This window comes from Lutra lutra, chromosome 10 (genome assembly GCF_902655055.1).
Source record: "Lutra lutra chromosome 10, mLutLut1.2, whole genome shotgun sequence".
NCBI classification, from domain to species: domain Eukaryota; kingdom Metazoa; phylum Chordata; class Mammalia; order Carnivora; family Mustelidae; genus Lutra; species Lutra lutra.
This window is the reverse complement of record NC_062287.1, coordinates 42,731,239-42,757,663: the sequence shown is the minus strand read 5'-3', so window position 1 is coordinate 42,757,663 and position 26,425 is coordinate 42,731,239. Positions and strand designations below refer to the sequence as shown.

Genomic DNA, 26,425 nt, shown 5'->3' with positions numbered 1-26,425 from the left:
AACATAAAGAAAACGGTAAAAAAAAGAAAATTAAGTTACATCCTCCTCATTTGAATTTAATGATTGTGCCTGGGAATTGCTACTGTCCTTGTTCTGTTATTGACTACTTGAGAGTGGGTGCAATTCTTCCTTCCTCTGAGACTCCAGTTTTGTCCCAAGGAAAGTTAAGAAATTAAAAAAAAAGTAATCTCTGTGATCCTTCTGTGGGCAGAGCCACACATTAAGAACCTTCGTGCAAACCAGCTCAGTATCTTCAAATTTCTGGAGTTCTAGCCTTACTTTCTACTTGTCACATCTGCTCTGTCCACCCATTCCTCTTTTCTTGCCTCTTGGATTAATCAATTCTTTAAAAGTATTCTATTGGCTTTTTAGCTATTTCTCTTGTTAGGGGATTAAGCATACATTCTTTCTTTATCTTCTTCTACTTCAAGTTAATGTTTCGTCATTTAATGTAAATTATACAAAACTTGCCATTGTAGAATTCTAGACCCCCTTTCTTTATGCTGTGTTGCCAAATAGTTTACATGCACATATTTATTAATCCCACAATATAACGTTAAAATTCTTGCTTTAAATTGTTAGTTGTACTTAGTCTGATGTTGCCCTGCCCAGTTATGGTCAGTCCCAGGCAGTGGACTCTCTCTAAGAGGGTCAGAAATCTTTTGCTGTGAAGGGACAGTCAATATTTTGAGGCTTTGTGAGATGGTCTTATTTGAAACTCCTCAACACTTCCCCTGTAATGTGAAAGCAGCCAGAGACAGGCTCTAAATAAGTGGGTGTGACTGTGCTCCAATAAAACCTGATTTATGAAAACAGACAGCAGACTCCATTTGGCCTGCAGACCACAGTTGGCTGACCTGTGGTCTATACTATTGGTGGTAAATAGTCAAGGTCCATATTTCTTATCTGTAGTTCTGAAATCCTTAGAGCTCTGAAGATTATATTTTTATGCCTCACTTGGCAGCAAAACATGACCCAATCTGAACTTCTCTGATGGGAGAACTTGACCTGCCCTGTAATGAGGCTTTGCATTGCCTATTTATCACACTTGGGGTGACTATTGGTATGTTTTACTACAGAGATATTAATAAGTTGATTAAAGAGTCCTGTTCCACAGCATGCTGGTGGCATTAGAGGACTGTGTTTCCTTTTCTAAATGGAAAAATGCTCAATTCTGAAACACACCTGGCCACAAGGGTTTCCCTAAAGAATGTGGACTGATGGTGGTCTGATTCCCTGTGAGGTTTAAGGACAGTGGTAAAAAGGAACTCTGTAACGGTCTGTGAGAGCAAGTTGCTACCTGTCCCTATTTCCTCTGTTTAAGACCTTCCTCCTGTGCCTCTGGCATTTTAGGGGACTCCCTAGTCACCCCAGGAGTCTCTGGTTCATTGCCCAGTTTGGAATGTCTTTGGCCCAGTAGAATGGTAAATTTTACTCCACAGAAATAACAATAGAATGTCTACCAATATATTTCTCAGAAGACAGTGGCTTTTTAGTTTTTGTCTGGTCGATTAATTGGCAGGCTGGTGTATAAGGTTAGGAGTGAAGTCCTGGAGATTGAATTAGAAGCTTGGGTTGTCATGTATTATACTGTATCTTTGGGGAAGTCACTTAATCTTTGTAAGCCTCAGTTTGTGAGGCTTTAGCTGGAAAAGAGAATGGTAACATTACCTCATAGGATTAAAAGGTAGAGTATTTAGCTAAGTGTTTGGCTCAGAACACATGTTCAATAAATATTAGTTTAGTTATTTTGTGAATAGAACTGGATTAATTGTAAGAATAAAAAGCTGCAAACCACCTTCCGGAGTCTGGTTCATGTCCTCAGAGGCCAATTAAGATTATTTATTAATGGGTTACTGTAACACCCAGCCTTTGAAATATGTGTAAATTCTCTGAACAATTGTGAATTCTTGGAAATTGTTTGCAAAATTTTATGCCTGTTGTCCTTTAGAGAATATCTATAAATTTCATCTGAGTCTCACAGAGCTTCATGTTCTAAAAAAGTTAAGAACCAAAGTCCTAAGTGCACCCCATTACAGCATATTTGGAGGATTATGAGTGAGACAGTGATGTTCTGTCTGATCCATTAAGGTTTCCCATTGGAATAGAGGTGAGACATTTCTTCACTATCTGGTTTTATGGAACTGGCTTGGGTGATGACATGAAAACTCTTTGAATATTTGGAGCTATAGTCATCAAAGTTTATGAGAAAGCCCCAAGCTGATGTCAGTTCCTTAGGTATGCTCACAGGAATAATAAATCCATGTGTACATATAAGGGACTAGGCCTTGACTTGAGCCTACAGACTGAGCTCTTTGGTTGACCTACCCTATGAAGCCTTATGACAAATGTGAAATTTTCTGTGGCTCTGATGAAATGCTTGTATTCCCTGTTCCCCATGGGTATACTAAACAGCCAAAAAGAAGAAAACTATATATGAAAAGTCAGCTTATCTTGGCAGAGAACCTGCTTGGAGCAATATTCTTCAAGTCTCTAGAAGAGAGAAAATATATAGCTTTCCTCTTGGCTGCATGACTTGGAACTAGCTGTCACTTAGCAGTTCAGCTTGTGACATGGTAACAGCTGCCCCAGGGACCAGCTCCAGCTCACCTCAGCAGTACAGAAACCAGCTAGAACCAAGGTGGCTGGTACGCGGGTGGGCACGTGGGGTGTGAGTCATGGAGGGAGTCGCGAAACTTCTCTTGGCAGGGTCTGCTGCAAACAGAGTGTAAAGACACCCTCTCCAAGCATACATGTCGAGCATAAACTGTTACTGGAAGAATACTTGTGATTTTTATAGTGGGAGACCGCAGGACCCTGATTGTGCCGACGTAAGGCAGCGTGAAGAGCCAGCCCTGCTACAGCTCAGAATATCATTTCAGTGACAATATCCGTCATGGATTAAAAGTCTCATGTGTAGGGACGCCTGGGTGGCTCAGTTGGTTAAGCAGCTGCCTTCGGCTCAGGTCATGATCCCAGCGTCCTGGGATCGAGTCCCACATCGGGCTCCTTGTTCTGTGGGGAGCCTGCTTCTCCCTCTGCCTCTGCCTGCCACTCTGTCTGCCTGTGCTCGCTCTCTCTCTCTCTCTCTCTGACAAATAAATAAATAAAATCTTAAAAAAAAAAACTAAAAAAAAAAAGTCTCATGTGTAGAGTCACTTAAAAATTTAGAGTATGAGATAGATGTGAATTCTGGTAAGTTCTAGTTACCTAATGACTTCCCTGGAGGCTGATCTGTAATAATGAGTAGGTTCCTATTTCTGAGGCTCCTCTATAAATAACGAAAGGTGGAATTTCAGAGTAAAAGGCAATGTAGTTCTTGAGAAAGGAGAAAGTCCTCTAGCTAAAAGATAATAAAATAAAATGACTTATAACTTACTATAGGTATGGCAAACAACCTAATAGCACCTCAGCCAGATTTCTGAATTCCCAGAAATGGAATTGTTCCTGTTTCAGAATAGATCTATGGCCCATGAAGAGATCAGAGTACAGGGAATAACATGGAAAACACGTACAGAGAAACTATAGAGCTGATTTTTGAGTTTCTACCATAACATGAGGCTCCTGTCTCTAAGGGTGGGTGTCTGAAATGGGATGATTCCAAGAGCCTGTTTTGGAAGTCAGCATCAATATGTATACCTGGCCACAGAAAATGGGGCTCCCCTTCTCAATCTTTAATCCTTTTGTGATGTCAGAGTTGGCCAAAGATGACCAGTAAGACTAGATAACCACAGAAGAGAGAAACAGGCATGTCAGGATCAACGGATGACTGTTCACATGCTATTGTCTAAAGGAAAATAGTAACAGTACCTTCCTGGAGAGTCTCCATTCTCATCAAAGAGGATCATATCTCCAGAAACCCCAGTAAAATTGGTTTTCATCAGGGAATCCAAAAGTTTCCGTCCATCGATTGGCTTCATTGCATCACAGAGGCCCGCATAGCCTGGACAGAGGGACATCTGCATGTTGTGGAGTCCATAGGCCATGGAATAGATCGCATTGATCACAAATCCCATTTTGGAATCCTGAACGTGATGTGTTCTCAGAGTCAGAGAACCTGTTAGGAAACAAATTATGGATTAACTATGAGATTTAATTCTACTCTAGCTCTCTCCATGGATTCTGAATAATTGGAGAATTCACAGGAATAATTTATCACAGTTAGAACCAGACTAAATGCAAAGATACAGGTGCCAGCATAGTGTGCTTACTAATTGTCTTCTATTTCCAGGTTTCTCTCCCCTGAAAACCTTGAAAAATGACCTGAATTCCCAACAGTAACAAGGTTTAATTCCTCTATTACCAATCTCTGGAGATAGATGCAGGAGAACACTGTATTTCTGGACCAGAAAATTTATCCTAAGGACAGATTAATCTCCTTAGTACTCAACAATGATAACATATTTCTTTGGTTTAGAAATCCACAACAAATCTCTAGTTCCCAAATTATTAAGTTCTAGCTTAGCAAATGCGATTTTCTACCATCTTGCCTCAACTTACCTGTTTAGATTTATCATGCACCACTTCCAACCTCAAAGCATATGCTCTCCATAAACTAGCCTATTTGGAAATTCTAAAATATAATCTAACATTTATGCTCCATTAATTAATTAATTATTGGAGGCTGACCTTAAGGAAAAGCTGTGTGGTTGATGATCTAGGAACAAAAAGATGAAGTGGGTATGAATTCTGCACTTAAGAAGAAAGTTGTTCAATAATAGAGATAAATTATTTAACTCCAGGGAAAGGTCAAAGGTGATCAATCTGTAACACATGTGGAGGTAATCCATGGAGGCCCAAAGAGGGAGAGACCCCATCCAATGGAGGGCTCTTGGGAAAGTTTCATTAAAGAACTACCATTTGGTCTGGCTTACTGAGTCACTAAGTATGGAATGAGTGCCTATTACTTCTGACTGCTCAGAATGTGCTGGAGTTAGGGACATAATGTTGACCAAGATAAATCTAATTCTTGCCCTAGAGCCTAGACGGCACAGGAGCATCTAAGTGGGCCATTGCAGTGTGGTTTGATAAGTGCTGTGGAGGACTGAGTCAGGGGAGGGGCACTAGACCCAGAAGCTCACTGACGCTAACTATTATAGCTGAGTATCAGTTGAGTGAAGAGTGGAGGGAAGAGTTTGCTTGAAGGTTCATAGATGAGATAGAGCATACTGTGCTTGGGAAATTTTAGGAAGGGTGGCATGACCAGAACATGACATGGGAGATGCAAGAATGAAGAGAGCTAAAGGAGCAGAGAAGGGAAGGACTACTTAAACTACATTAAAATTGCTGCATTTTATCATCAGATCCTTGGGATCCTTTGAAGTTTTAACTAGCAAGGGGCGTGACCAGATTTCTATTTCAGGAAGACCAGTCTGACTATGGTGTGGAGAAAGATCGAAAGGCCCTGCCTCTGGGTCCTGTACTTGCTGTTCCTTCTACCCAGAATGCTCTGCCATAGAGATCTGCAGAAACTGTTTCCTCCTCAGTGCAGGTATTTGCTCAAATATCATCCTCTCTGTGACACCTTCTGGGGACATCCTGTCTAAATCTCATCTTTACCCGGTCCCCTCCACACACACATACTCCCTACCTCCTTTCCCAACAATATTTTCCTCCTTACTACCATTAAAATCCTACATGCTTGTCTTTTTATTGTCTGTCTCATCTACCCACTGAAATATAAACTCCATTGAGGCCAGGGATTTTATTCCCACTTTTATTCACCACTCAGCACCTAGACCAGTGTCTAGCACATAGTGGGTCCCCAATAAATATCTGTTCAATGAATAAAAGAACTGTCCCTTCTAACTAGATTATCCCTTCTATTTTCTCTTCCTTCTTGACCCTACTAACACTTATTCTATCCATTTTCAAAGGTTCCAAGAACATTTCCTTCATGAGGAACACCATGATTGCAGGTACCACAATTAATCTTTCTTTCTAAACTCCCTGTCACTTTCTCTATATCTCTCTCAGTCATCCTGCCCACCATACTATAGAAATGTGGGCATACTTAGGGGAGGGAGAATTTGAAAAATCCATTCCCAAGTCAGTCCATCCCCTACCTTCCTCTAACTCCCTAAATGGATGTGTGTTACTCACACATCACTTCAGCCTCCCAACCCACTATCAGAGGTCAGGAAAGGTTGCTTCTACAGCTACTGGATAGGTGGTGGTTTGATTCTCATTACCTTACTTTTTTCTCTTATGAGCAGAGGAGGGAGATGTAGCCATAAATTCTTGCTTTATGTCTTCCTAGCTCTGTGAATTGGGCAAATTACATAAATTCTCTAATATTCTGTTTAATCACCTGTTAAATGGTGATAACTCATAAATACCTCACACAGCACCAGGCACAAGGTAGATGCTTCATAAATAGTCACTGTACCAAAATGTAAATCATAATGACCTTTAGCCACTGTGTTGTGTGGTCAAGACTGTGGAGAATGAAAGCAAGCCAAAGGTCTCGCCTGATAGCATGTGCAGTAGAGCTCTCAGGCAGTCCTCTTTCAGGTTCCGTCTTAATTTTTTCTTTATGCCTTGTCTGTGATAGACAACAACTGTCACAAAGGCAACATTTGAACCTTATTCATTTGTAAATCAAATCCCAGTGCTTAGGGCATGGTTACTGCACTGTTTGTTGAATTGAATGGAGCAAGAATGAAAATTTGCATTTTTGTTTGGCACTTCTCAAAATAAATTTTGCATATATCAGTGATGTGCATCGATACTGTATTCATACTGCAGAGATAAAGATGCTGAGGTATACACAGTTTAAGTACATTTTTCAAGGTTATGCAAAAAACATCAGAAGTAGACAAGAATTTCTAACACCAAGACTGGTACCCTTTTTGCTATACTATATCACTTTCGCTAGAAGTAATCTCTGTACAATATTACTGTAATTTTCTAATTAAGAGATAAAGTGAGGGAAAACAAACCCACAACAAGATTGGATCTTTCCTGGAAAGTGCGATGTTTCTGTTCCCTTGAGTAATGCCCACTAGTGTTGCCTAAACCCTGGGCCCAGGGATATATAAAGGGGCTGACCAAAAGGAAGGGCTCAAAACGAAAGGGCACACTGGTTGTGCCCAGCCTGTTGAGTCATTTGTTGTTACTGGGCATCTGGAAACAACTGGCCTGTTTGGGCAGCTTTTGGTTCTTGCTGAAATCCCTGGTAACTGTTTTCCCTTGTCATTTGAAATACCAAAAGACTGCAAATTCAAAAACAAACACACGAAGCCTGCCAGAAGACAACTAATGTAAATTTAACCTTTGTAATTTCTCCTTAAGTCATTTTGATGCAAGAAAAACATCTTAATCTGTTTTAGCATTCTGGATGCAACAGGGGGTCAATTAATAGAAATTCAAGATTAAATTCTGCCAACACCACTTCACCTGGGTACCAGCCTTTTTCCTCCATTAGAAGCAGCAGCTCAAGGCTGAGTTATCACCTTTCGGTACCTGAGAGAGCTCCGGTGCAATGTGTGACAACAAAATAAATACTTTGAAAATGCTTTAATTTCATAAAACTCAATGAGCTTTAGGATTCTTTCCATGATAGATGAAGAAATTAAGGAAATCAAGATGCTTGTTAATAGCTGGCAAGCCTAACTTCTTTGTGCAGGGGGTAGTGGTAGCTGTATTTGAAAGCACTTATGCAATAGACTCAGTATTTGTATGTGTAGGGGGGATACTTGGTTAATTATGAATTCTTTTGCCTCTCATCTCTTTAGGCTTTGAGCTCTGTCTGTATATACCTGCTCCCTACACAAACACATCCAAAGGAGGTGAACCTGCAAGGTACCTTACTTTGTGTTAGAGATGCATATGCCAACTACTAGGAACAGCAGAGCATAGAGGATTTAGAGTACAGATTCTGAAACAAGGCAGCAGGTTAGGATCACAGCTCTGCCCACTACTTACTAGCTATGTGACTTTGGCCTAGGTCATGAACCTCTCTGTGCCCAGGAAAAAAAAAAAGTGTTTTTTTTTTAAATATTTTATTTATTTATTTGACAGAGACAGTGAGAGAGGGAACACAAGTAGGGGGAGTGGGAGAGGGAGAAGCAGGCTTCCTGCTGAGCAGGGGGCCTGTTGCGGAGCTTGATCCCTGGACCCTGGGATCATGACCTGAGCTGAAGGCAGATGCTTAACGACCGAGCCACCCAGGTGCCCCCCAAAAATGGGTTTAATAATCCTATCTGATTAATAGATTTATAAAAGTATTAGATGAGTTCGTATTTAGAAAGCACTTGATAAAATGATTTATGTTGCTTGGTCCCTGATCCAAGTTCTGTTACAAATGATCAGGTTTGTTTCTTCACATTCAAAATATAAAGATCTGGAAGAAGAGGAGGGGAGAGGCATTTGCTGGAGCAAGTGTGTCTAGTGTGTTTTTGAGGAATAAAAGAAAGGCCAAAACTGTGAGTAAGGGGAAGACAATCAGGATATGAGCTAAGGGAGCTAGACAGGAGCTGTATGATATAGGACTTTGGGGTGTTTCTATCAGAAAAATATCATGATCTTTTTATCTTAAAAATTTTAGTTTGAGGGGGCGCCTGGGTAGCTCAGTGGGTTAAACCTCTGCTTTCGGCTTGGGTCATGATCTCAGGGTCCTGGGATGGAGGCCTGCATCAGGTTCTCTGCTCAGTAGGGAGCCTGCTTCCCCTTCTCTCTCTGCTTGCCATTCTGCCTACTTGTGATCTCTCTCTGTCAAATAAATAAATAAAATCTCTAAAAAATTTTTTTATTTTGAGGATGGAAGATGGAATAAGAGTGGGAAAACCTAAGGAGTATGGAAACAGCATCTCAGAGAAATGGTGCCTTAGTATAGGATAGGATTCTAAGTATATTTAGGAAGCAGGGAGAATAGGATATGAGCTACCAAAGAAAAAGAAGAGTCAAGGGTTTGTCCAGGTTTTCATTTTAAGCAGCCAGATGGATCAGAGTGCCCTTGAGGTGTAAGAAATAGGGCGGTGGGGGTGGGGAATCCAAAATGCTGTCAGGGGGAGTTGAACAGGGAGGAGTCAGTGGCCAGAGTGACAGACCAGGCAACAGACCCTGGTGGCTTACATGAGGGCGACAGCAATAGAGATGGTGAGAAGAGTTCAGATTCAGGGCACATTTTGAAAACTGATATGAGTTTCATTTTGAGAACTGATATGAGCAACTGACAGATTGGATCTATCTCATTCATTGGACTCCTTCTTGAGTTCCTGGGGCTGCACTATTTTACTAGCTGCATAGTGTTTCCTTATGTGGATATAGCATGATTTATTTTTTATTAGTCCCAGAACTAATTACATAATTTCTTACTTGCATTATTACAATAGCCTCCTAACAGGTCTTACTGCCTCCCAGCTTGCTCTGCTGGAATCTCTGTATTCCCAGTGTAGAAAACATAAAAATTGGCCTTTCTAAAGCACAAAACTGATTTTATTAGTCTCCTTTTAAAACCATTCAGTTGATAACCAAACTACACCCTAAATACTTTGCCCTGACTTTCAAGACCCGTCTGTTCTCTTGATTTACCCCTCAATTTGGATCCATGATCATACACCAGGTATTTGGAACTTCTTGTAGCCACATAATAAACTCTTCTCCCTTATATCTGGGCCTCTGTGCCTTTCAGTCCATATATCTGGAGCTTACTTTCCTGCAGATTTTCTAATTTTTAATTTGTGTAGGTCTAAGACTCATCTCCACTCAGAAATCGGTCATGACCCTCCTCCAGTATGGAGTTAAGGATTTGCTCTGCTCTCCCATAGCAGTGATGCTGGCATTTATCACACACTGAACTCCCAAATACACAAATTGCCTGTTTACCTGTACATCTCTACTCTAGACTTAAGGCTCTGCTTTGTTCTCTTGTAGCACTGGTAGTGACCTCTGGCCGGTTTCTAGTACACTCTGGACTGCCCAATGACAAAGATTCTGTGTCATTCACACAGGTAGCCCTTGTGCCAAGCACAGTACCTGACACATAAATGACACAATTAATAGATGTTAAGTACATGAATGAGGCTTGATGAGTGACAGGATATCTCATGGGCTGTCACCAACTACCAGGTCTGGACTTTAGATCTAGTAGACTAAGCAATCATTTTTTTGTAGAAGAGCACTCAACAAAACCAATATTGCCAGTTTACAATAAGATTTACCAGGTGGAACAGGCAATCCCCTCAAGCAATCTCATGGGTTTTCCCCATCTCATAAAACTACATGAGAAAAATTCTGGCCCAGTCAAGATGGAGTAAGTCCTCTCCATCCTGGTTCTCCCACTGAGCGCAGCTAAAAGCCTGAGGCAGAAGGAGTGGGGCAGCTTTCAGAGAATTCTGAAAAGCAAATGGTAAAAGTTGGGTTGGGGAAGGAAAGCAGAATTTAAAGCACCACTGAAACATGCATGGGATTCTTGGATACTTTCCCTCCCATATTTCCAGGCTCAGCTGCAAAGATGGCCCAAAACATGGAACTGTGCACTAGTTTGAGGCATGGGCAGAAAGAACTCCAAGAGAAGTCTGAAGTGTGGAAAAGGGCACCTCATAAGTCAGAAAGAGTGGGAGAAATTCCATTTTTGTTTGTTTTCCTGTGTGAGCCTCAGGGTAGCCCTGCAAGGGTGCTGGTGACAAAGGCCAACAGTGGCTGAGCAGGCTCCTGACCCTTTTGGGATGTGAGCCCTTCTCTATGACCAAAGGAACCATGTCCCAAGAGTACAGGCAAATGCTTTTTTCCTTCCTCTGGCCTCTCCGCATGTGGCTCCCATGGCAATCCAGCCAAAGGAACAGAAGGTAAGAGACTGAGGTAGAGACTAAGGCCTCAGATTTCTACCCACCAGGACCAGGATAGGATGGGAGAGGCTGAAAATTGTCAGGGAGACTGGGGAGTTGGGAGAGACTGGTGTAGAAATGTCGGTCTCTACAGCCAGACTGAACTGGGGTTGGGGGGGTATGCAGGACAATGATCCTACAAAGTTGCATACGAACTGCTGGACTCCCACCTGACTTGGACAGCCATGGATTTGACCCTAATTAGCTGACCAAAGTTCAGAGACGTGACCTATGGGGTAGGACACTGCCTGGGTTCAAGACTGGCCACTCGGTGAAGCACGTGAGCAATAAACTCTGAGAAAGCACTGCAGAGGCTTTGGAACTGGGCTGAAGGTGGAACCACAGCCCACAGTAGGTGGGTTCCGACTTGCAGCCAGATGCTAACCAGGCTGATTTCCGGTAATCAACATTCTCTAGAAGATAACATTATATATGAAATGTCCAGATTCATGGGATGATACCTGGGCTATGGGACTGTCTGTGATCATTTGCAAGAGCTGTAAGGGTCCCAACCACCTTTTACTGATCTTTTGTCTACACTTTCAAACTCTTTACTCTCTGTTGGTTGACGCTACCTTTCCTCAGATGTCTTAAGAGAACTTGGAGCTCTATGTAATTCCTTTGTTCTGGCTGCTTAGGCCCTAGAGAGAAATTCCAGTTCTTAGTTAATTTATTCATTGACTCATTCAGAGATTAATTAAGTTATTGATTAAACAGACATTTATTGAGTCCATACTGTATGTCAGACCCTGTGATGGATGCTGGTGATACAAACATGAGTAACAGCATCTCTGTCCTCAGAAACATTCAACAGGTAACACTGGGCTCAGTGATACACGTTTGTGGGGGACCAAAGAGTATGACCTTATCTGGGAAATGTTAAGGTCTGGAGTGCACATAGTAAAACAGCTCACTTTATTTAGACTTCTTTTCACACTCACAAAGCAGTCGGAAAGAGAGGGCATGTTAATTACTTGGCATGTAGAGGCACGAAAGAACTGGACTCTATTCAACAGTATTTACTTTGTTCGAGGATTATTTCTTAGGGTCTACTCTGGGCCAACTCAACGTGGGCATGAGAATTTGTGCCAATCCAAACTGGCCAGCTGCTCTCAGGCTGGATCCACCTCACAACAGGCTGGAGAGAAGAAATGGAAGCAAGGGAAGAAAGGTGGTTCCCTTTTTATTTCTCTTCTCAAAACTGGATCTCAGATTTAGAATGCTTAATATTGAATCCTAATTTTACTATTGTTTAATTAAATGAGAAGACTCCAAAAGGATTAGCCAAACTGAAATCTTCCAATATATGATAACAATTTAGTTTTACAGTGCTTAAAACATGTTCTTTGATTCATCTGGGGAATCAGAATATTGAACCTTAGTAGCTTCTAAACATAGGGAAATCAGACTGTCTTCACAATGCAGAACCAGAGAAGATGCAGGGACTTTAGGAAGCATCTAATCTAGAAGGGACAGAGAGGAAGCCCTTGGGATGAACTGGCCTTTAGATATGTTTTGTTTGGCTAAATGCAATTTTGTAGAAATTTTACAGGAGAATCCAGCTTAGTAGACTCTCTTGAAAAAGAAAACTAGAAAATGTCACAATACTGGCTTCACATTCTCACATGGTAAATGCTTCTCCCTTCTTTATCATCTCTTTGGCCCCTATGTTCCTCTGATCTTCAGAACTCCTGATTTGGTCCAGTAAAATCATTTTATAAATGAAGAAATAAGGCCAAAGGAGGGGAAATGATCTCCCTAAAGGCACAGCTTTGGTTATGGCAGCTGGCCTCAGATCTCTTGTGCTTAAATTTTTGGACTAGTGCTATTTTCATAGGGGAGGCAAAGGAAACCATGATTTAAAATTCTTTTAAGCAGGGTGCCTGGGTGGCTCAGTGGGTTAAAGCCTCTGCTTTGGCTCAGGTCATGATCTCAGGGTTCTGGGATCGAGCCCTGCATTGGGTTCTCTGCTCGGCAGGTAGCCTGCTTTCTCCTCTCTCTCTGCCTGCCTCTCTGCCTACTTGTGGTCTCTGTCTGTCAAATAAATAAATAAAATCTTTAAAAAAATTCTTTTTAGCAAACTAACTCATGACCATAGAGTAATGAAACTGACAACATTTACTTAAAAAAAATTTTTTTTAATCCCAAGTCAACTCTTTGCATTAGTCCTAAAACTACATACTGAAATACTTCTGGATTGTCCTCATTATTTCCTTTCTACCCACCAGCAGGGGAAGGATAGTAGAGAGAAGGAAGATGTAAAGAAGGGATTCAAATATTTTCTAGGAAGGAGATTATAAATCTGGAAGATGCCACTTAATAACATACTGTAACATTGCAAAGAAAAAGAAGTAGTAGGGAAACAAGTTCTCCCTAACTTCATTTATTTTCTGAATCCACTCACTCCTTATGCATATGGTAAATGGATTCCAGTTATACTCAGTGCCTGACATAATCATTTGCTTTTACTGTGACAGAAGGGCAGAACATCCCCCAAGCCAAAATTAATCTTTTGTTTTTACGTGCTCCCACAGAAATGTGTGTATACCTCTATTAAAACACATAATACTTTCTGCCATGCATTAGAATTACCTATGTGCTTGTCTGTGCCCATCACAGAGTATTAGCAGCATGGCTAAAACTGTCTTGTTTACATTGTATGTTCCATAGTTCCTAATGCTGGGGCATAGAGTGAGCAAACCATTCCTTCATTTAACATTTACTCAACAACTATTTTGTGCAAAAAGTCTCAAAACAGACCAGGAGATTCAGAGATTAGTTCATACGAGGCAATGAGTTCTATGGAGATGGGGCCCACATCGATCTTGTTTTCCAGCACCAAGAACAGTGTTTGTAATGTTGTCAGGGATGGTGGGTCATATCAGTGAGGAAAGAATACGAATGGACCTTCTATATGGAACTTAATATATGGTGGACCAGACAGAAACATGTATGTTCTAATGAAGATGAAGCTGGCTTCTTGGGAGCAGAGGTTAACATTAATAAAATAAAGGACAGGTTAAGTGATCTGGTGCTTGAATCAGAGATTAGTGACATCAGGAAGGAAAGAAAGAGTCTGAGAAAGGCCTGGATTGACCTCTGACATCACATAACTCATTCACACTCTCTCTTAACACTGTGGCTTCTCTGTGCCAGGAAGCTTGGTGACACTGACACCAAGAGCCATTTCCGTACACCAGTAGAGACACAAATTTCCAATACCTGCTGGGACTCCAGTTTATAACTGTGCCTGAAATTCAGGCAGTTGACCTCTAAATGTTCATATTGAAATGCAGATGAACACAGCAGCTGCAGAAGGAAGACATGTCTTCAGGGAGCTACAGAAATTCAACAGGGATTGCACACTTCTATGTGCAGAACACCAAATTTTAAATTTAAATGATTCCCCGTGAACAGCTGGTTGGCAGCCCTCTGATGGATGTGTTATTTCAGATAGTGTATCTCTTTCATTCACATTACAGTATTTTGAGGAACCTCCATATGGTGTGTAAATGAAGGAAGACTTCCAAAGGGATATGAAGGCTGGTGGTTATATTATTTAAAAGAGTACATGGCAAAGAGCCATGGCATTACATTCTCCTTACTATACTAAGACCAGACTCCTGGGCTGGAGCTTTCCACTTGGCCCTACCTGTCTATCCATCTTTGATGCCACCATTCTTTTCCATTTGAATTGTTTCACAATATTTCCGTAAGATGTGGCATTCTTATCTCTATCTGCTGAGCTTCTGATCACATTTGAAAACACAGTTTAGTGATCTCTCCACTGTGAAGCCTTGCTAGAGTTTCCCAGTACAGTTGAATAATTCCTTTTTTCAGGACTTCCCCATTTGGAAAACAAGTCAAATAATACCTTCTTGTCGAGTTGTGAGAATTAGAGATAGTACATATTGACATCGTGACCTCATAATAGCTACCAAAAACTTGGAAGCACTTGGTTGGTGGTGTTGCTTATCTGGTACAATTTACAAGAAGTCACCAGATCATTCAAAGGTATTTATAATATTAGTGCTCCCCATCTTTGAAAATTTGAAAATTAGTATACCTTTTAATTTACAAAATGTTCCAGAGTTTATACTTCTGAAAGTAAGAGATGCTAAGAATTCAAATTTCATTAAGCCTTTTATGTCTAATTAAAAATAACTAACATGCTAAATGGAAACCCCATCTCCTATAATAAGCATGGTGATGGAAATGAAATAGAAAATTGAAAAAAATGAATTACAATTTAGCATACAAACCTTCTGTATATAAGCAAAATGCACAGGTCACTAATTGTCCATGTGAAAGATTAATTATCCTGTCTAATACTAGATATTTGATTAGAATGGAAAGATTTGATAGATATTGGGCCATGTTTATCAGAAACTATGAAGCTTCCTCTGTGAGTGCGCCATTTACTAGCACTTGCTTCTTCATTATAGATATTGCATTAAAATCTCATTTATGCCACTTTCAACCATGACAATGATTATTTTCTATAAGCCATTTTATTTTGAAATAATTTCAAAAATAGGCATTAATGGAAAAGAGACGGGAAAAGAAAGTATCCTACAGATGCTGGATACTAGGTGCTTTATCTTCATTATCTCATTTAATCCTCACAGCAGACATATGAGCTAAACATTATTTTCTGTTTTTGTTTGGATAAGAAACTTTGGACTCAGAGACTAAAATGCCCAATGACATAGAGCTAAAATGTAGTAAGATGGATTTCAGACTCAGTTCAGTCTGGTGCTATTAGATGGACTTTTTTATACCAGTATCTCCCTTAATTTTTTATGAACATAAGAAAGCCACTTTTGTAATTGCCATCTTTCCCTTGAAAATGAGACTCACCATCCCTATTATCTTTGGAGGGTTAAGACTTAAGGAGAAATGAGAATGTATATGTAAAAGTTTCAATCAGTAGTAATGAGTAATATTGGGAAATTACAGTATTCTAATTTAGCTATTACAAAAGCCCTGTGGGTAGACATTACAATTAGCCGCATTTTTATACAAGGAAACTGAGGTTCATTTATGTTAAACAACTTTTCTAAGGACAAACAGATTGAAAACATCAAAGTGTATAATTTCAGAAGGTAAAATTCTGGTATGCCAGAAATTAGGAAATTCCTGCCTCAATAATGTATAATTAGGACATGTCTTAATTAGAAATATATTCCTAATTATATTACTATGAGCTTAGTCTAAATAATAATAATAATAATTATGACATATAAAAGATTAAAATATAAAAATAAAGCAAGTTTATGTATCCACAATTTGGGTTGAGTCTAGATATATTATATAAAAGGGTAGAGGAGAAAAAGGGAAGAAAAATACAAAGTTATCAAATGCCTACATGTGTCAGTTTCTAGGTTTTTAAAAAATATATACATTTTTAACACTTTCCTCTCACTTCTTCATCCTCTAAAGTACCTATATCCAAGTCCTCTTGAGTCACCTCCAGTCTCCATTCATGTGTCTATATCTCTACCATCACAAATTTAATCCAAATGACCATAACCCCTCACTTTTGCTATCACAGTTACCTTGCAACCAACTTAGCTTTATCCACACTGGCCACCAATCAATTTGTTCTCAATATACATAAAGAAAGTGTCTTTGAAAAACAAATATGATGATGTTATCATATTGTCTTCCTTGATTCACCTCACTCATAAAAACTTTGAATGAATTCCCATTGTCTTAAGATAAAAATAAATATGTTGCTCATTCTCCGCCTTCCTTTCCAGGCTCATCTAAGGTGACTAACCTATGACGAATCCCAATATTTATTAGATTTCTATAGTATATAAGATGCAACAACTGTAATTGAAAATAGTTGCTAGGTACCCTCATGCACTGTTGGTGGGAACGCAAACTGGTGCAGCCACTGTGGAAAACAGTATGGAGGTTCTCCAAAAACTAAGAATAGAACTGCCCTATGAACCAGTAATTCTACTACTGGATATTTACCCAAAGAATACAAAAACACAAGTTTGAAAAGACATATACACCCCTGTGTTTATTGAAACATTATTTACAATAACCAAAGCATGGAAACAACCCTCCATAGGACTATTACTGAAGCATCCTTCAAGATGTGGTATGAATATAGAGAGAACAGAACATTACACAGCCATAAAAAAGAATGAAATCTTGCAATTTGGTATGATATGGGTGGAGCTAGAGAGTATAATGCTAAGCAAAATATCAGTCAGAGAAAGACAGAAACCATATGATTTCACTCATATGTGGAACTTAAGAAACAAAACCGATGAACAAAGAAAAAAAAGAGACAAACCTAAACACAGACTCTTACCCATAGAGAACAAACTGGCAGTTACTGGAGGGGAAGTGGGTGGGGGGGGTGGGTGAAAGAGGTAAAGGGGATTAAGAGTACAGTTATCTGAGGAGCACTGAGTAATGTACCGAATTGTTGAATCACTATATTGTATACTTTAAACTAATATAACACTGTGTGTTAACTACAGTTAACTACAGTTTTTAAATTAAAATTAAAAAAAGAAAGGAGGAACATAACTAAGTGGAATAAGAAGCTGAAAGTGACTAAAAACGAAACAAAGGAAAAAGCAAATGGTGAAGCACTGTTAGTATCTGGACTGAACACTGTTTCAGATACTCTTGCACTGTGTTAACATAGAGAACCATGGAAGGGAACACTCTAAGAAACCAGCCTCTGGAATACTAAGTGTTTTATCTCCTAGGCTTCCTCCCAACTTTGTGTCATCTTGCCCTCATACCCTCAGAGTCCCAGATACCACACACCATAGGCCCTTCCCAGTGGACTCATATTTAATGCCATGTGTTGAAGACAAAACCCAATAACATAGAAACCATGAAGCTAAATCTCCTTGAGACAACTCAGGGCAACACTGATATTTCCTGTTTTCCATCATTCTGCAAAATTCCAAACTGCGTTCAACAGTGGCTTAATGTTATCAGCTAGCTAACTACTTACTAATTATTTGAGTTCTAATTCATCTATTACTTTTTAAATAATTATTGGTTTGGTTCTACCTAGTGTGCTACAGATGTGTTTTGCATTTATAGAAGGCAGCACAGTATAATAAAAATGACAGAATTTTAGAGCGTTGGATTCAAATTTCAGCTCTTTGTCGGTGATATGTCTGACCTGGGCAAGCCAGTAAGCCTTGTAGCCTTAGTTTGTTCATCTGTAAAATATCAACAACGGTAATAATTTCTGAGGGCCAAAGCAGAGCAAGCGAATGAAAGAATAAGAGGAAACTGTTTTATAATTACTACAAATTAATATTACTATTTTATAATCTATAGTTGAGAGAGCAGGCTATACCAGTTTTCCAAAGAAATGTGTGAGTTCTCCAAAGAAATGTGTCTGCCTGGTGGCAAGATGACACAAAGTTGGGAGTAAGCCTAGGAGATAAAACACTTAGTATTTCAGGCTGGTTTCTTAGAGTATTCCCTTCCATGGTTCTCTATGTTAAGCATGATATCTGTAGTGAGGCAAATGAAAATTGAAACATTTTTGTCATTTGAGAAGAATCCCTGCTTCTTAGGTTTAATTATTGCTGGAAGTCAAGGTGGGACCTGCCCTTGGGTATATTAACTGTGGCCCACCTATAGATATTTCTGTCCTGGGCCCAAAATACTCCTCTTTCCCTGCTCTGTCTCTAGGGCTAATCCATTTTTTTTTTCTTAAAAGATCAGAGTAGAAAATGATGGAGTTAAAAAATTAAATGATTCACAAAGACATTTTAAACTGTATACAATTTCTTGTCTAAAAAGAATATTTTCTAAACTCTTATCCTTAGAAAGGATAAAGATAAGTTACTGCTTAAAATACACAGTTCATCTTACCATTGTGAATATACATTGATTTCATTATAACCTAGACTTCGATCTCTTTAATTCATAGTCTCACCAACTCAGCACAAAGCTCAGAGCTGCATGCTAGGGGAAACTATGGTCTTTTAATAAATATGCAATGTACATTCCTTTCTTTATTTAAAAAAGGAGTTTCTTGAGTACTGACTATATGTCAGGGCTGTTCTAGCCAGGGTTTTCTGTAAACATTTATTAAGCCCTGACTGTATTCAACAAGCTATACAATTGCTCGTGGGTAGCAGAGAAGTTGTGTACATGCACATGAGTTAGCTTATTTGGAACTGTACAGCCTGAGGTTTGAGACCTCTTTGCTATTTACTAGCTGTGCGATCTTGGGCAAGTCACTTAACCTCACTAAGCATTTTTCTTCCATTGTTTTATAAAAGGACTCTAACCTTAGCCCTCTCATGAGACTGATGGAAGCATAACATGAGATCATGCTGGGCAAGTGTGGGTAAGAATAAAGCCTAGCAAGCAAGTAACTGCCAGTCAAATGTTAATTATGATAATAATGATGGTAATGAGACCCTTATGGTATTCCCAGTTGTTGAATCAATTTGTCATAATCATCATTATTTGGCCTCAGAATCAAAATCCCCTTCCCAATTTTGATGAACTCATTATACCAGGATTCTGGTATGCTTTATAAAGCTCCTTTCATTAGGGAAGTTGAAGGAGCCTTAGTCCATGGCATTCTCTGGGCCCTGGTTGCCAAGTAATGGGAATGTAACTCAGGCTCAGTAAGTTTAAGCTTCCTCCCAGGAATCTGGAGAAAGTGAAGTAAAGCAAAAGGATAGCTGGTATTGATTCATAATGAAGTGAGCAGTGGGGGTCAAATGCAGTTAGACTCCAGCCGAACTGTTAAAATAGGTGCTTCTTGTTTTGTGGCCTTAGGGAGCTGGTCCAAGTTTTCAAACTTGGCCCTCCAGCAACCAGTAGATCCTGAGAGGCCTCAATATTCTTCCAAATCATAGTATTTATTTATATTTATATTTATTAATTTTACCTTCGAGAGCCAAACTAACATTGGCTTCCAGTGATTACAACCAAAACCTCTGACATGAGTCAAACTGTTTGCAAAGCAACCTGTTATCAGCAGGACAACTACTCACTAATTATATGAATTCCAATTCTCTGTTAATTTTTATAATAATTACTGGTTTGGCTCTACCCAGTATTTCATGGGTTTATGTGGGTGCCTACAGTCCAACAGAGGCAAATTATTTAATTTTAAGATTGAAGGAGAGCTACGGACCAAAACATTGCCCGAGTTGAATTATTAAACAAAGAATGCAATCATCAAATTTGGTTCCCTACTCCTGTGTTCCATTGTTGGGGAGAGCAGAAGCTTTGCACCCCGGAATCGGCTTTCATAAGAGAGAACACTCTTTAATTAGCTGTGACTTTATGAACAAGCTGATGCAGTTTAGAGAAAAAAATCACCAGATCAATTTTCTTCCGTTGGTGTGTCTCATTGCAGATGGAGTCTTAATTAAATATTACCTGAAAGCACAGAGGAAAACCCTCTGGTCCTTGCCTATTTCTTTCCCTCCTCCAAAGAAACTGAGAAACGTGAGAGGAAGGGAAAATGACAACAGAGAAACTGGAATAAGAAGCTGAAAATTTCAGGCGTCAAGGGAACTCCTACTAAAGAAAACTTGCCATGTGCTTCTGAAATAGTCTGATTGAATACCAATTTTGTTTTCTAACTCTTCCACGTGATGACTGGTAACAGCTAATTATCCAGAATTTTTAAAAACACCCCCCCCCCCCCACTTTGAAGCAATTTACTATATGGCAGATAAGGTCTTCTAGAACCATAAAACACTCTTAAATATTGTTTTAATATTTTGCTAGAATTTCCACATGTAGCATATGACAATTTAGCAGAATGTGGAAAACATTTTGACCTGGAACATCCCTGGAAGCAAGAGTTTGCATGCAGTTTACAGATGCACAAACCAAACCTTTTGTGTTGTTCTCTACTGCGGCCTATCGGGGCTTGTGATTTTGAATTGTATTTTTCATACAGTGTTATTTTCAGCTGAACTCTTTCTTAGAATCGCATTCTTTTTATTTGTTCTGCAGTGTTGGGATTCTTAGCTCTGTAATGTTGCTAGAGAAAAAATGTGGTGTGGAGGAAAAATACTGAAAATGATAGGATTTATTGAATTTTAGTAAAGGCCAGAGACTGTGTGCCATGGACTCAAATATGTCCTCTCAAAAGTCCTAAATGCCCACATGATATTTGGAATAAGGCCTTTGGGAGATAGGCCCTTTGTAGGATATTTGGGATAGGGCCTATGAGATCATGAGTGTAGAACCCTCATGATGACATTAAGGTCCTTACAAGAAGAGACACCAGAGAGCGTGCTCTCTTTCTCTTTACCACGTGAAGAGGCACCTGTGTGCAAACCAGGAAGAAGAGATTCTCACCAGAACCTGATCATACCAGCACCCTAATCTTGAGCTGGCAGCTTCCAGAACTGTGAGAAAATAAATTTCTGCTACTTAGACATCTTAGTCTACGGTATTTTGTTATGGTAGCCTCAGCTAAGACACCATGTTAAGTGCTTCATAGGTCCTATCCCATCTTCTTCTGTAAGATCTCTAGTAGGTAGGCATTTAACATCATCCTAAATTTATATCTGGAGAAAGTGAGGAAAGAGAGTTTAAGCAACTTGTCCAGTATCCCAGAGATATAAAGTGGCAGAACCAGTATATAAATCTAACCTGTTGAATGCCAAAGCTGATCCGTAACCACTCTACCTTAATGTCTCCAGTGTGTACAAATTTTTATGTAAAATTGCCACTCATCAACCAATTTGATAACATCTGTCATATTTATTAATTTGTGAGTTTATATCCTATTTCCCTGTAGAACAGTTTTAGGTTGAATGGTCTGTGCTATTTTGCCATTACTGTCTGAATGATGGGCACTAAAGACAACTGTCAATGGCCTCTAGCCTTGAGTTCTCTATGCTTGTGTCTAGCCTCCAATCTTGAATTTACTATAATTTTATATCAGGACTTCCTCATTACCACAGCATGTCACTAAGCTACCAGCCCCACTTCTAGTTGTCCCTGCACCTGTGTAACTTCAAACATGAAATATTTTAAGGGAAATTCATCTTCTCTTCCTAATCAATCCTCTTTTTCTATTTTCCCCAATTCTCTATCAATAAAATTTTCTCAGTCACCTATAATTGAAGTCTTGAAATTACCCTTGACTCTTTCCTTTTCCTCAGCCCCACAGAGGGTCACCAAGTTTGTATCACTCTCCTGTCATCCAACAGTAGCTGCTGTGACATCCTCAAATTCCCAGTGGATTAAAACAATTAAAGCTTATTTCATGCTCACTTCCAATATTAACCCTTCCATTATCCCACAAACTCCCAAGGATACTGTCAGATTAAACTTTTTAAATATGATTTTTTATTATATCATTTTATTGCTAAAAAAAACTTCCAAAAATAAAAATAAAAAGAAAAATATTCAAATCATGGCCTAGCATGCGTGATCTTTAGGAAATATTTCCCCACTTTCATTGACAGTGAGTCTGTTACCACGTATGACACTTCCACTCCAGTTGAACAAGGTCATCCCCTGTCACCTGAAGAGGCCTTGTATTTCTTAACTCCGTTCTTCAGCTTCCCTAGGCTTCAGTGCTTAGAATCAGACTCTCCCTCTCAACTGAACTTCTGGTCTCAACTCAAATGCCGGCTGTATCATTAAGCTCTCGCCTCCCCAGACACAAGCAATCTCTACCTTTCTAATGCCTAAAGCTCATAAGGCCTATTTCACTAATTTTCTACTTAACAGATATAATGTTATATTAAAAGTATCCCCAGCTGAATTATAAGATACCTGAGGGAAGAGGCCAACTACTAACTAATTTTTGCATCCTCTCTTACAACGTTTGAACTAGCCCAAGATCTTATTTAATCGATGTTGAAAAAAATGATAATTTGATAAAGAAGATATAATAAAAATTTATATAAATGCCCTGAAGTTGCATCAGTACATTATTTCTTGAAAAGAAATCATGGGCCACTTAGGTCATAATATCACCTCTGATAGTCCCAAGGCTTTGAGGTAATCTGCAAGATTTTTCAAAAACAACAGCTCAATATCCTAGATATATTTCAGAGATTAAATTGAGAGGGTCAGTGGGAATCAACACAGTAACAGATGGAATTTTTCCCCCCCATGGGTGTAGCTTTTTTTTTAAATTAAATTTAATTTTTTTTCAGTGTTCCAAAATTCATTGTTTATGCACCACTCCCAGTGCTACAGATGGAGCTTTTAATTCTTGTAGTCACTTTGGAGTCAAGTAACATTTAAACACCACGACAAGAATCAGGAGCCACTGTCCATCAGCAGCAGTAGGTGGTTGTATCAAGGTAATTAAGGTTATATCAAGGCAATCAGGGTAATTAACAGTACCTTCTGTGACAACTCCTGAATATCTAATCATGTAATTAATACAATGGGCTTATTCTTGCTCATACCACAGTCTGATATAGATGGTGAAGCTGTCCTGAGTCTTCCAAGTAACTTGGAACCAAGCTCTTTCTATTCCATTAATTGTGAATTGGAATGCTGTTATCGTCCATAAACAAGTAGAAGCCCTGTTCATAAGGGACTCTTCTACTCCTTCTTGCATGACTTTCCCATTTGCTCAGGCTCATCTCTCTGCTTGACCTTTCCTCTCCACTTACCTACACCAAGGCCAAGCCATCCCTTCCAGTGATCCCTGAATACCCTGATTTGCACTGATTTCTCCTATCCATAGACCTCCATGATTCTTTCTAGTTGAGTCACACATTCCAGCAATGCTTTAAACCTGAGAGACTTTGTGGCAGAGTGGGTAGCCTGGGGACTGTGGAGTCAGACTGACTGCAGAGACTTGCAGTGTAACTTGTCCTGGCAAAACTAGTAAACCTCTCCAAGCTTTAGTTTCTATTGAACACAATAGTTGTACTACTATTACCCAACAGAATGATAGGAAGAATAAGTGATACAACTGTACTTGAGTCTCTCTTCCACAGTGCCTGGCATATGGAAGTAGTCAATAAATAAAGGTTCCCTTTGCTTTACTTCCACTAGTTAAAAATACCCAGTGCTTCCACTGCTACTGCCTGGATCTCAGCCATCATCTCTCATTTTATTACTGCAATAGCCTTCTAATTATCTCCCTGCTTTCTTCTCTGCCCACACTTACCATCTATTCTTTTTTTTTTTTTTTAAAAGATTTTATTTATTTATTTATTTGACAGAGAGAAATCACAAGTAAGCAGAGAGGCAGGCAGAGAGAGAGGAGGAAGCAGGCTCCCTGCTGAGCAGAAAGCCCGATGTGGGACTCATACCCAGGACCTGGGATCATGACCTGAGCCGAAGGCAGCGGCTTAACCCACCGAGCCACCCAGGCGCCCCCTTACCATCTATTTTTAACATGACAGCCAAAGCGATCTTTAAACAAAACAAAACCAAATAAAAAGCCAGTTCAAGTCCTTCCTTTGCCCCAATCCTTTAATGGTTTCATGTTTCACTTGAGTAAAAGCCAAGGTCAATGCTATGCCAACAAAGCTTACAAGATCTCTGCCTCTATTACCTATTTGCCATCATCTCCTAGTTTCCTCCAATTAACTCTGCTCCAGCCACACCTGCTTTCCAACTCTTGCCCCTCTCTGGACTTTTTACCTGTAATTTCCCACTGCTGTGGTCATCTTCCCTCCCATCCACCTGCATTACTCCCTCATCCCCACCTGGGGTTTGTAGAAAGTCACTTTTTTAGGAAGGTTGTCTCTGCATGCTCCTTAACATTCCAAATCCTGCTTCCCTACTTTCTTTTTCTCTTAGCAATTATCACCATCTAATATAATACATAATTTACTTATCTATTTTGTTTTAGTTTGTCTCCCCCTAATAAGAATGCAATCTCCATGAAGGCAGGAAATTTAGTTTACTGTTATAGCTCTAGCACCTAAAAAAAAAAAAAAAAAAAAAAAAAAAAGATTGGCACATAGTAGGCATTCAGTTAAGTATTTTCTGAAGAGATAAAGTATTCAGTTTTAATAGAATATCTTTTATTCTTTTATGTTGATATCCTAAAGTCAAGTACCACATCATATGCTTCCCATGAATTCCACCCCAGTATTACCCAGTGCTATAAGGGTACACCAATAATTTACCAATGTGAATTATCTTTTAATAGTCAAGCACTTTCACATCATTTTCTCAGTGATCATATCTTTGACAGAAGGCTCTCTTGTCACCTCAGTGCCACATCACAGCTGTGGGGGACAGTAGCTTCTTTATTTAGTAGCCATCTGGCCTGGGTGTCAGTTCTCTACAATTTTTAAAGGTTGTGACACTGGCAATTACTGAAATGTCAAAACACTAGGCCATCCATGCAGGCTGTGACAACAACCATCCCACATAGTTACCATGGTGACATGGGTAAACTCATATATAGCATCTGACACTCTGACATAAAATTAAAGATAGCTCTATATATTGGCTCAAGGAATGGCCCCTGTTATAAAGCAGGTACACTAGACTAACACACCTAAATTAATATGAAGACTAAGGCCACCAAAACACAGAGGAAATGTGTGTGTGTGTGTGTGTGTGTGTGTGTGTGTGTGTGTATGTGTGTGTGTGTGTTTCAATATGCTTTTAATCATCATTTCTAGCCTGGAGATTATTGGAAAATATGTTTACTAATACCACCTGGTGCATTTCATATTCCTTTTCAGAATAATGTAATACAAATACCTTTAAAGCAAAACCCAAATTGATAATTTGGTTAGCACAAAGTTTTAATACAACATTTCTAGAGATCTTTTTATAGGACTTCTACATGCATCATCTTATCTTCATAATGAGTCTAAAATAGAAATATTATTTAAATTGTGTAAGTGACAAGGCAAGGCTAAGTAACTGGCCCACAGTTACAGAGTGAGTGAGTGGTGGAGCTGTACTTAATACAGTTTCCTGCCCACCACAAAGCTCTCCTGTCCACTGCACAGAGACTACTGAGCCATCCGAACAATTAGCACAGAAGGCTGCATGGGACGCTCAAAGGGGATGAGCTTCAGGATTAAAAAAAAGAGGAAAAAAATCCTATATAATGAATATCTGCTTGGTTATGGCATCCAAAATTGGAAGAGATAGAAGAGATAAAGAATTTGGTTATTTGCTAGAATTCTCTGAAGCTGAGAGTACATCTGGCAATATATATTTATATATTTGCACTTGAAAACTTAAAGTATAATTGACATAGATTAAACTACACGTATTGAAAGGGGCCAATTTAATAAGTTTTCATATATTTATACTTTTGTGAAACCATTACGACAATCAAGATAATGAATGTATCAATCACCTCCAGGAGTTTCCTCATGGACCTTTATTTAATCCCTCCCATTCCCAGGCAAACACTGATCTGCTGTCAGTGTAGATTGCTTTACATTTTCTAAGGCTTCAAAGAAATTGAATCATGCAGTATGTACTCTTTCTTTTCCTGGTTTCTTTCACTCAGCATAATTATTTAAAGATCTGCTACGTTGCTAGGTACACCAATAGTTCATTGCTTTCTGGTAATGAATAATATGCCCCTGGACCTACAAGCTATCCAAATCTTCCAGTGCCATTTTTTAAAAAGTCTATCTTTTCTCCACTGAATTGCTTGCTCA

At 39.3% G+C, this 26,425-nt stretch overlaps 1 protein-coding gene across 3 annotated transcripts in view; it reads right to left on the bottom strand.

The window, feature by feature from the left end:
• Window positions 1–26,425, bottom strand: part of GRM5 (glutamate metabotropic receptor 5) — a 704,461-nt gene that overhangs the window by 97,710 nt on the left and 580,326 nt on the right. For all 3 annotated transcript variants that reach the window (XM_047692184.1, XM_047692186.1, XM_047692185.1), the window contains one exon: window positions 3,811–4,057. In XM_047692184.1, the coding sequence (XP_047548140.1) occupies window positions 3,811–4,057 (247 nt within the window). The remainder of the gene's footprint in view (window positions 1–3,810; window positions 4,058–26,425) is intronic.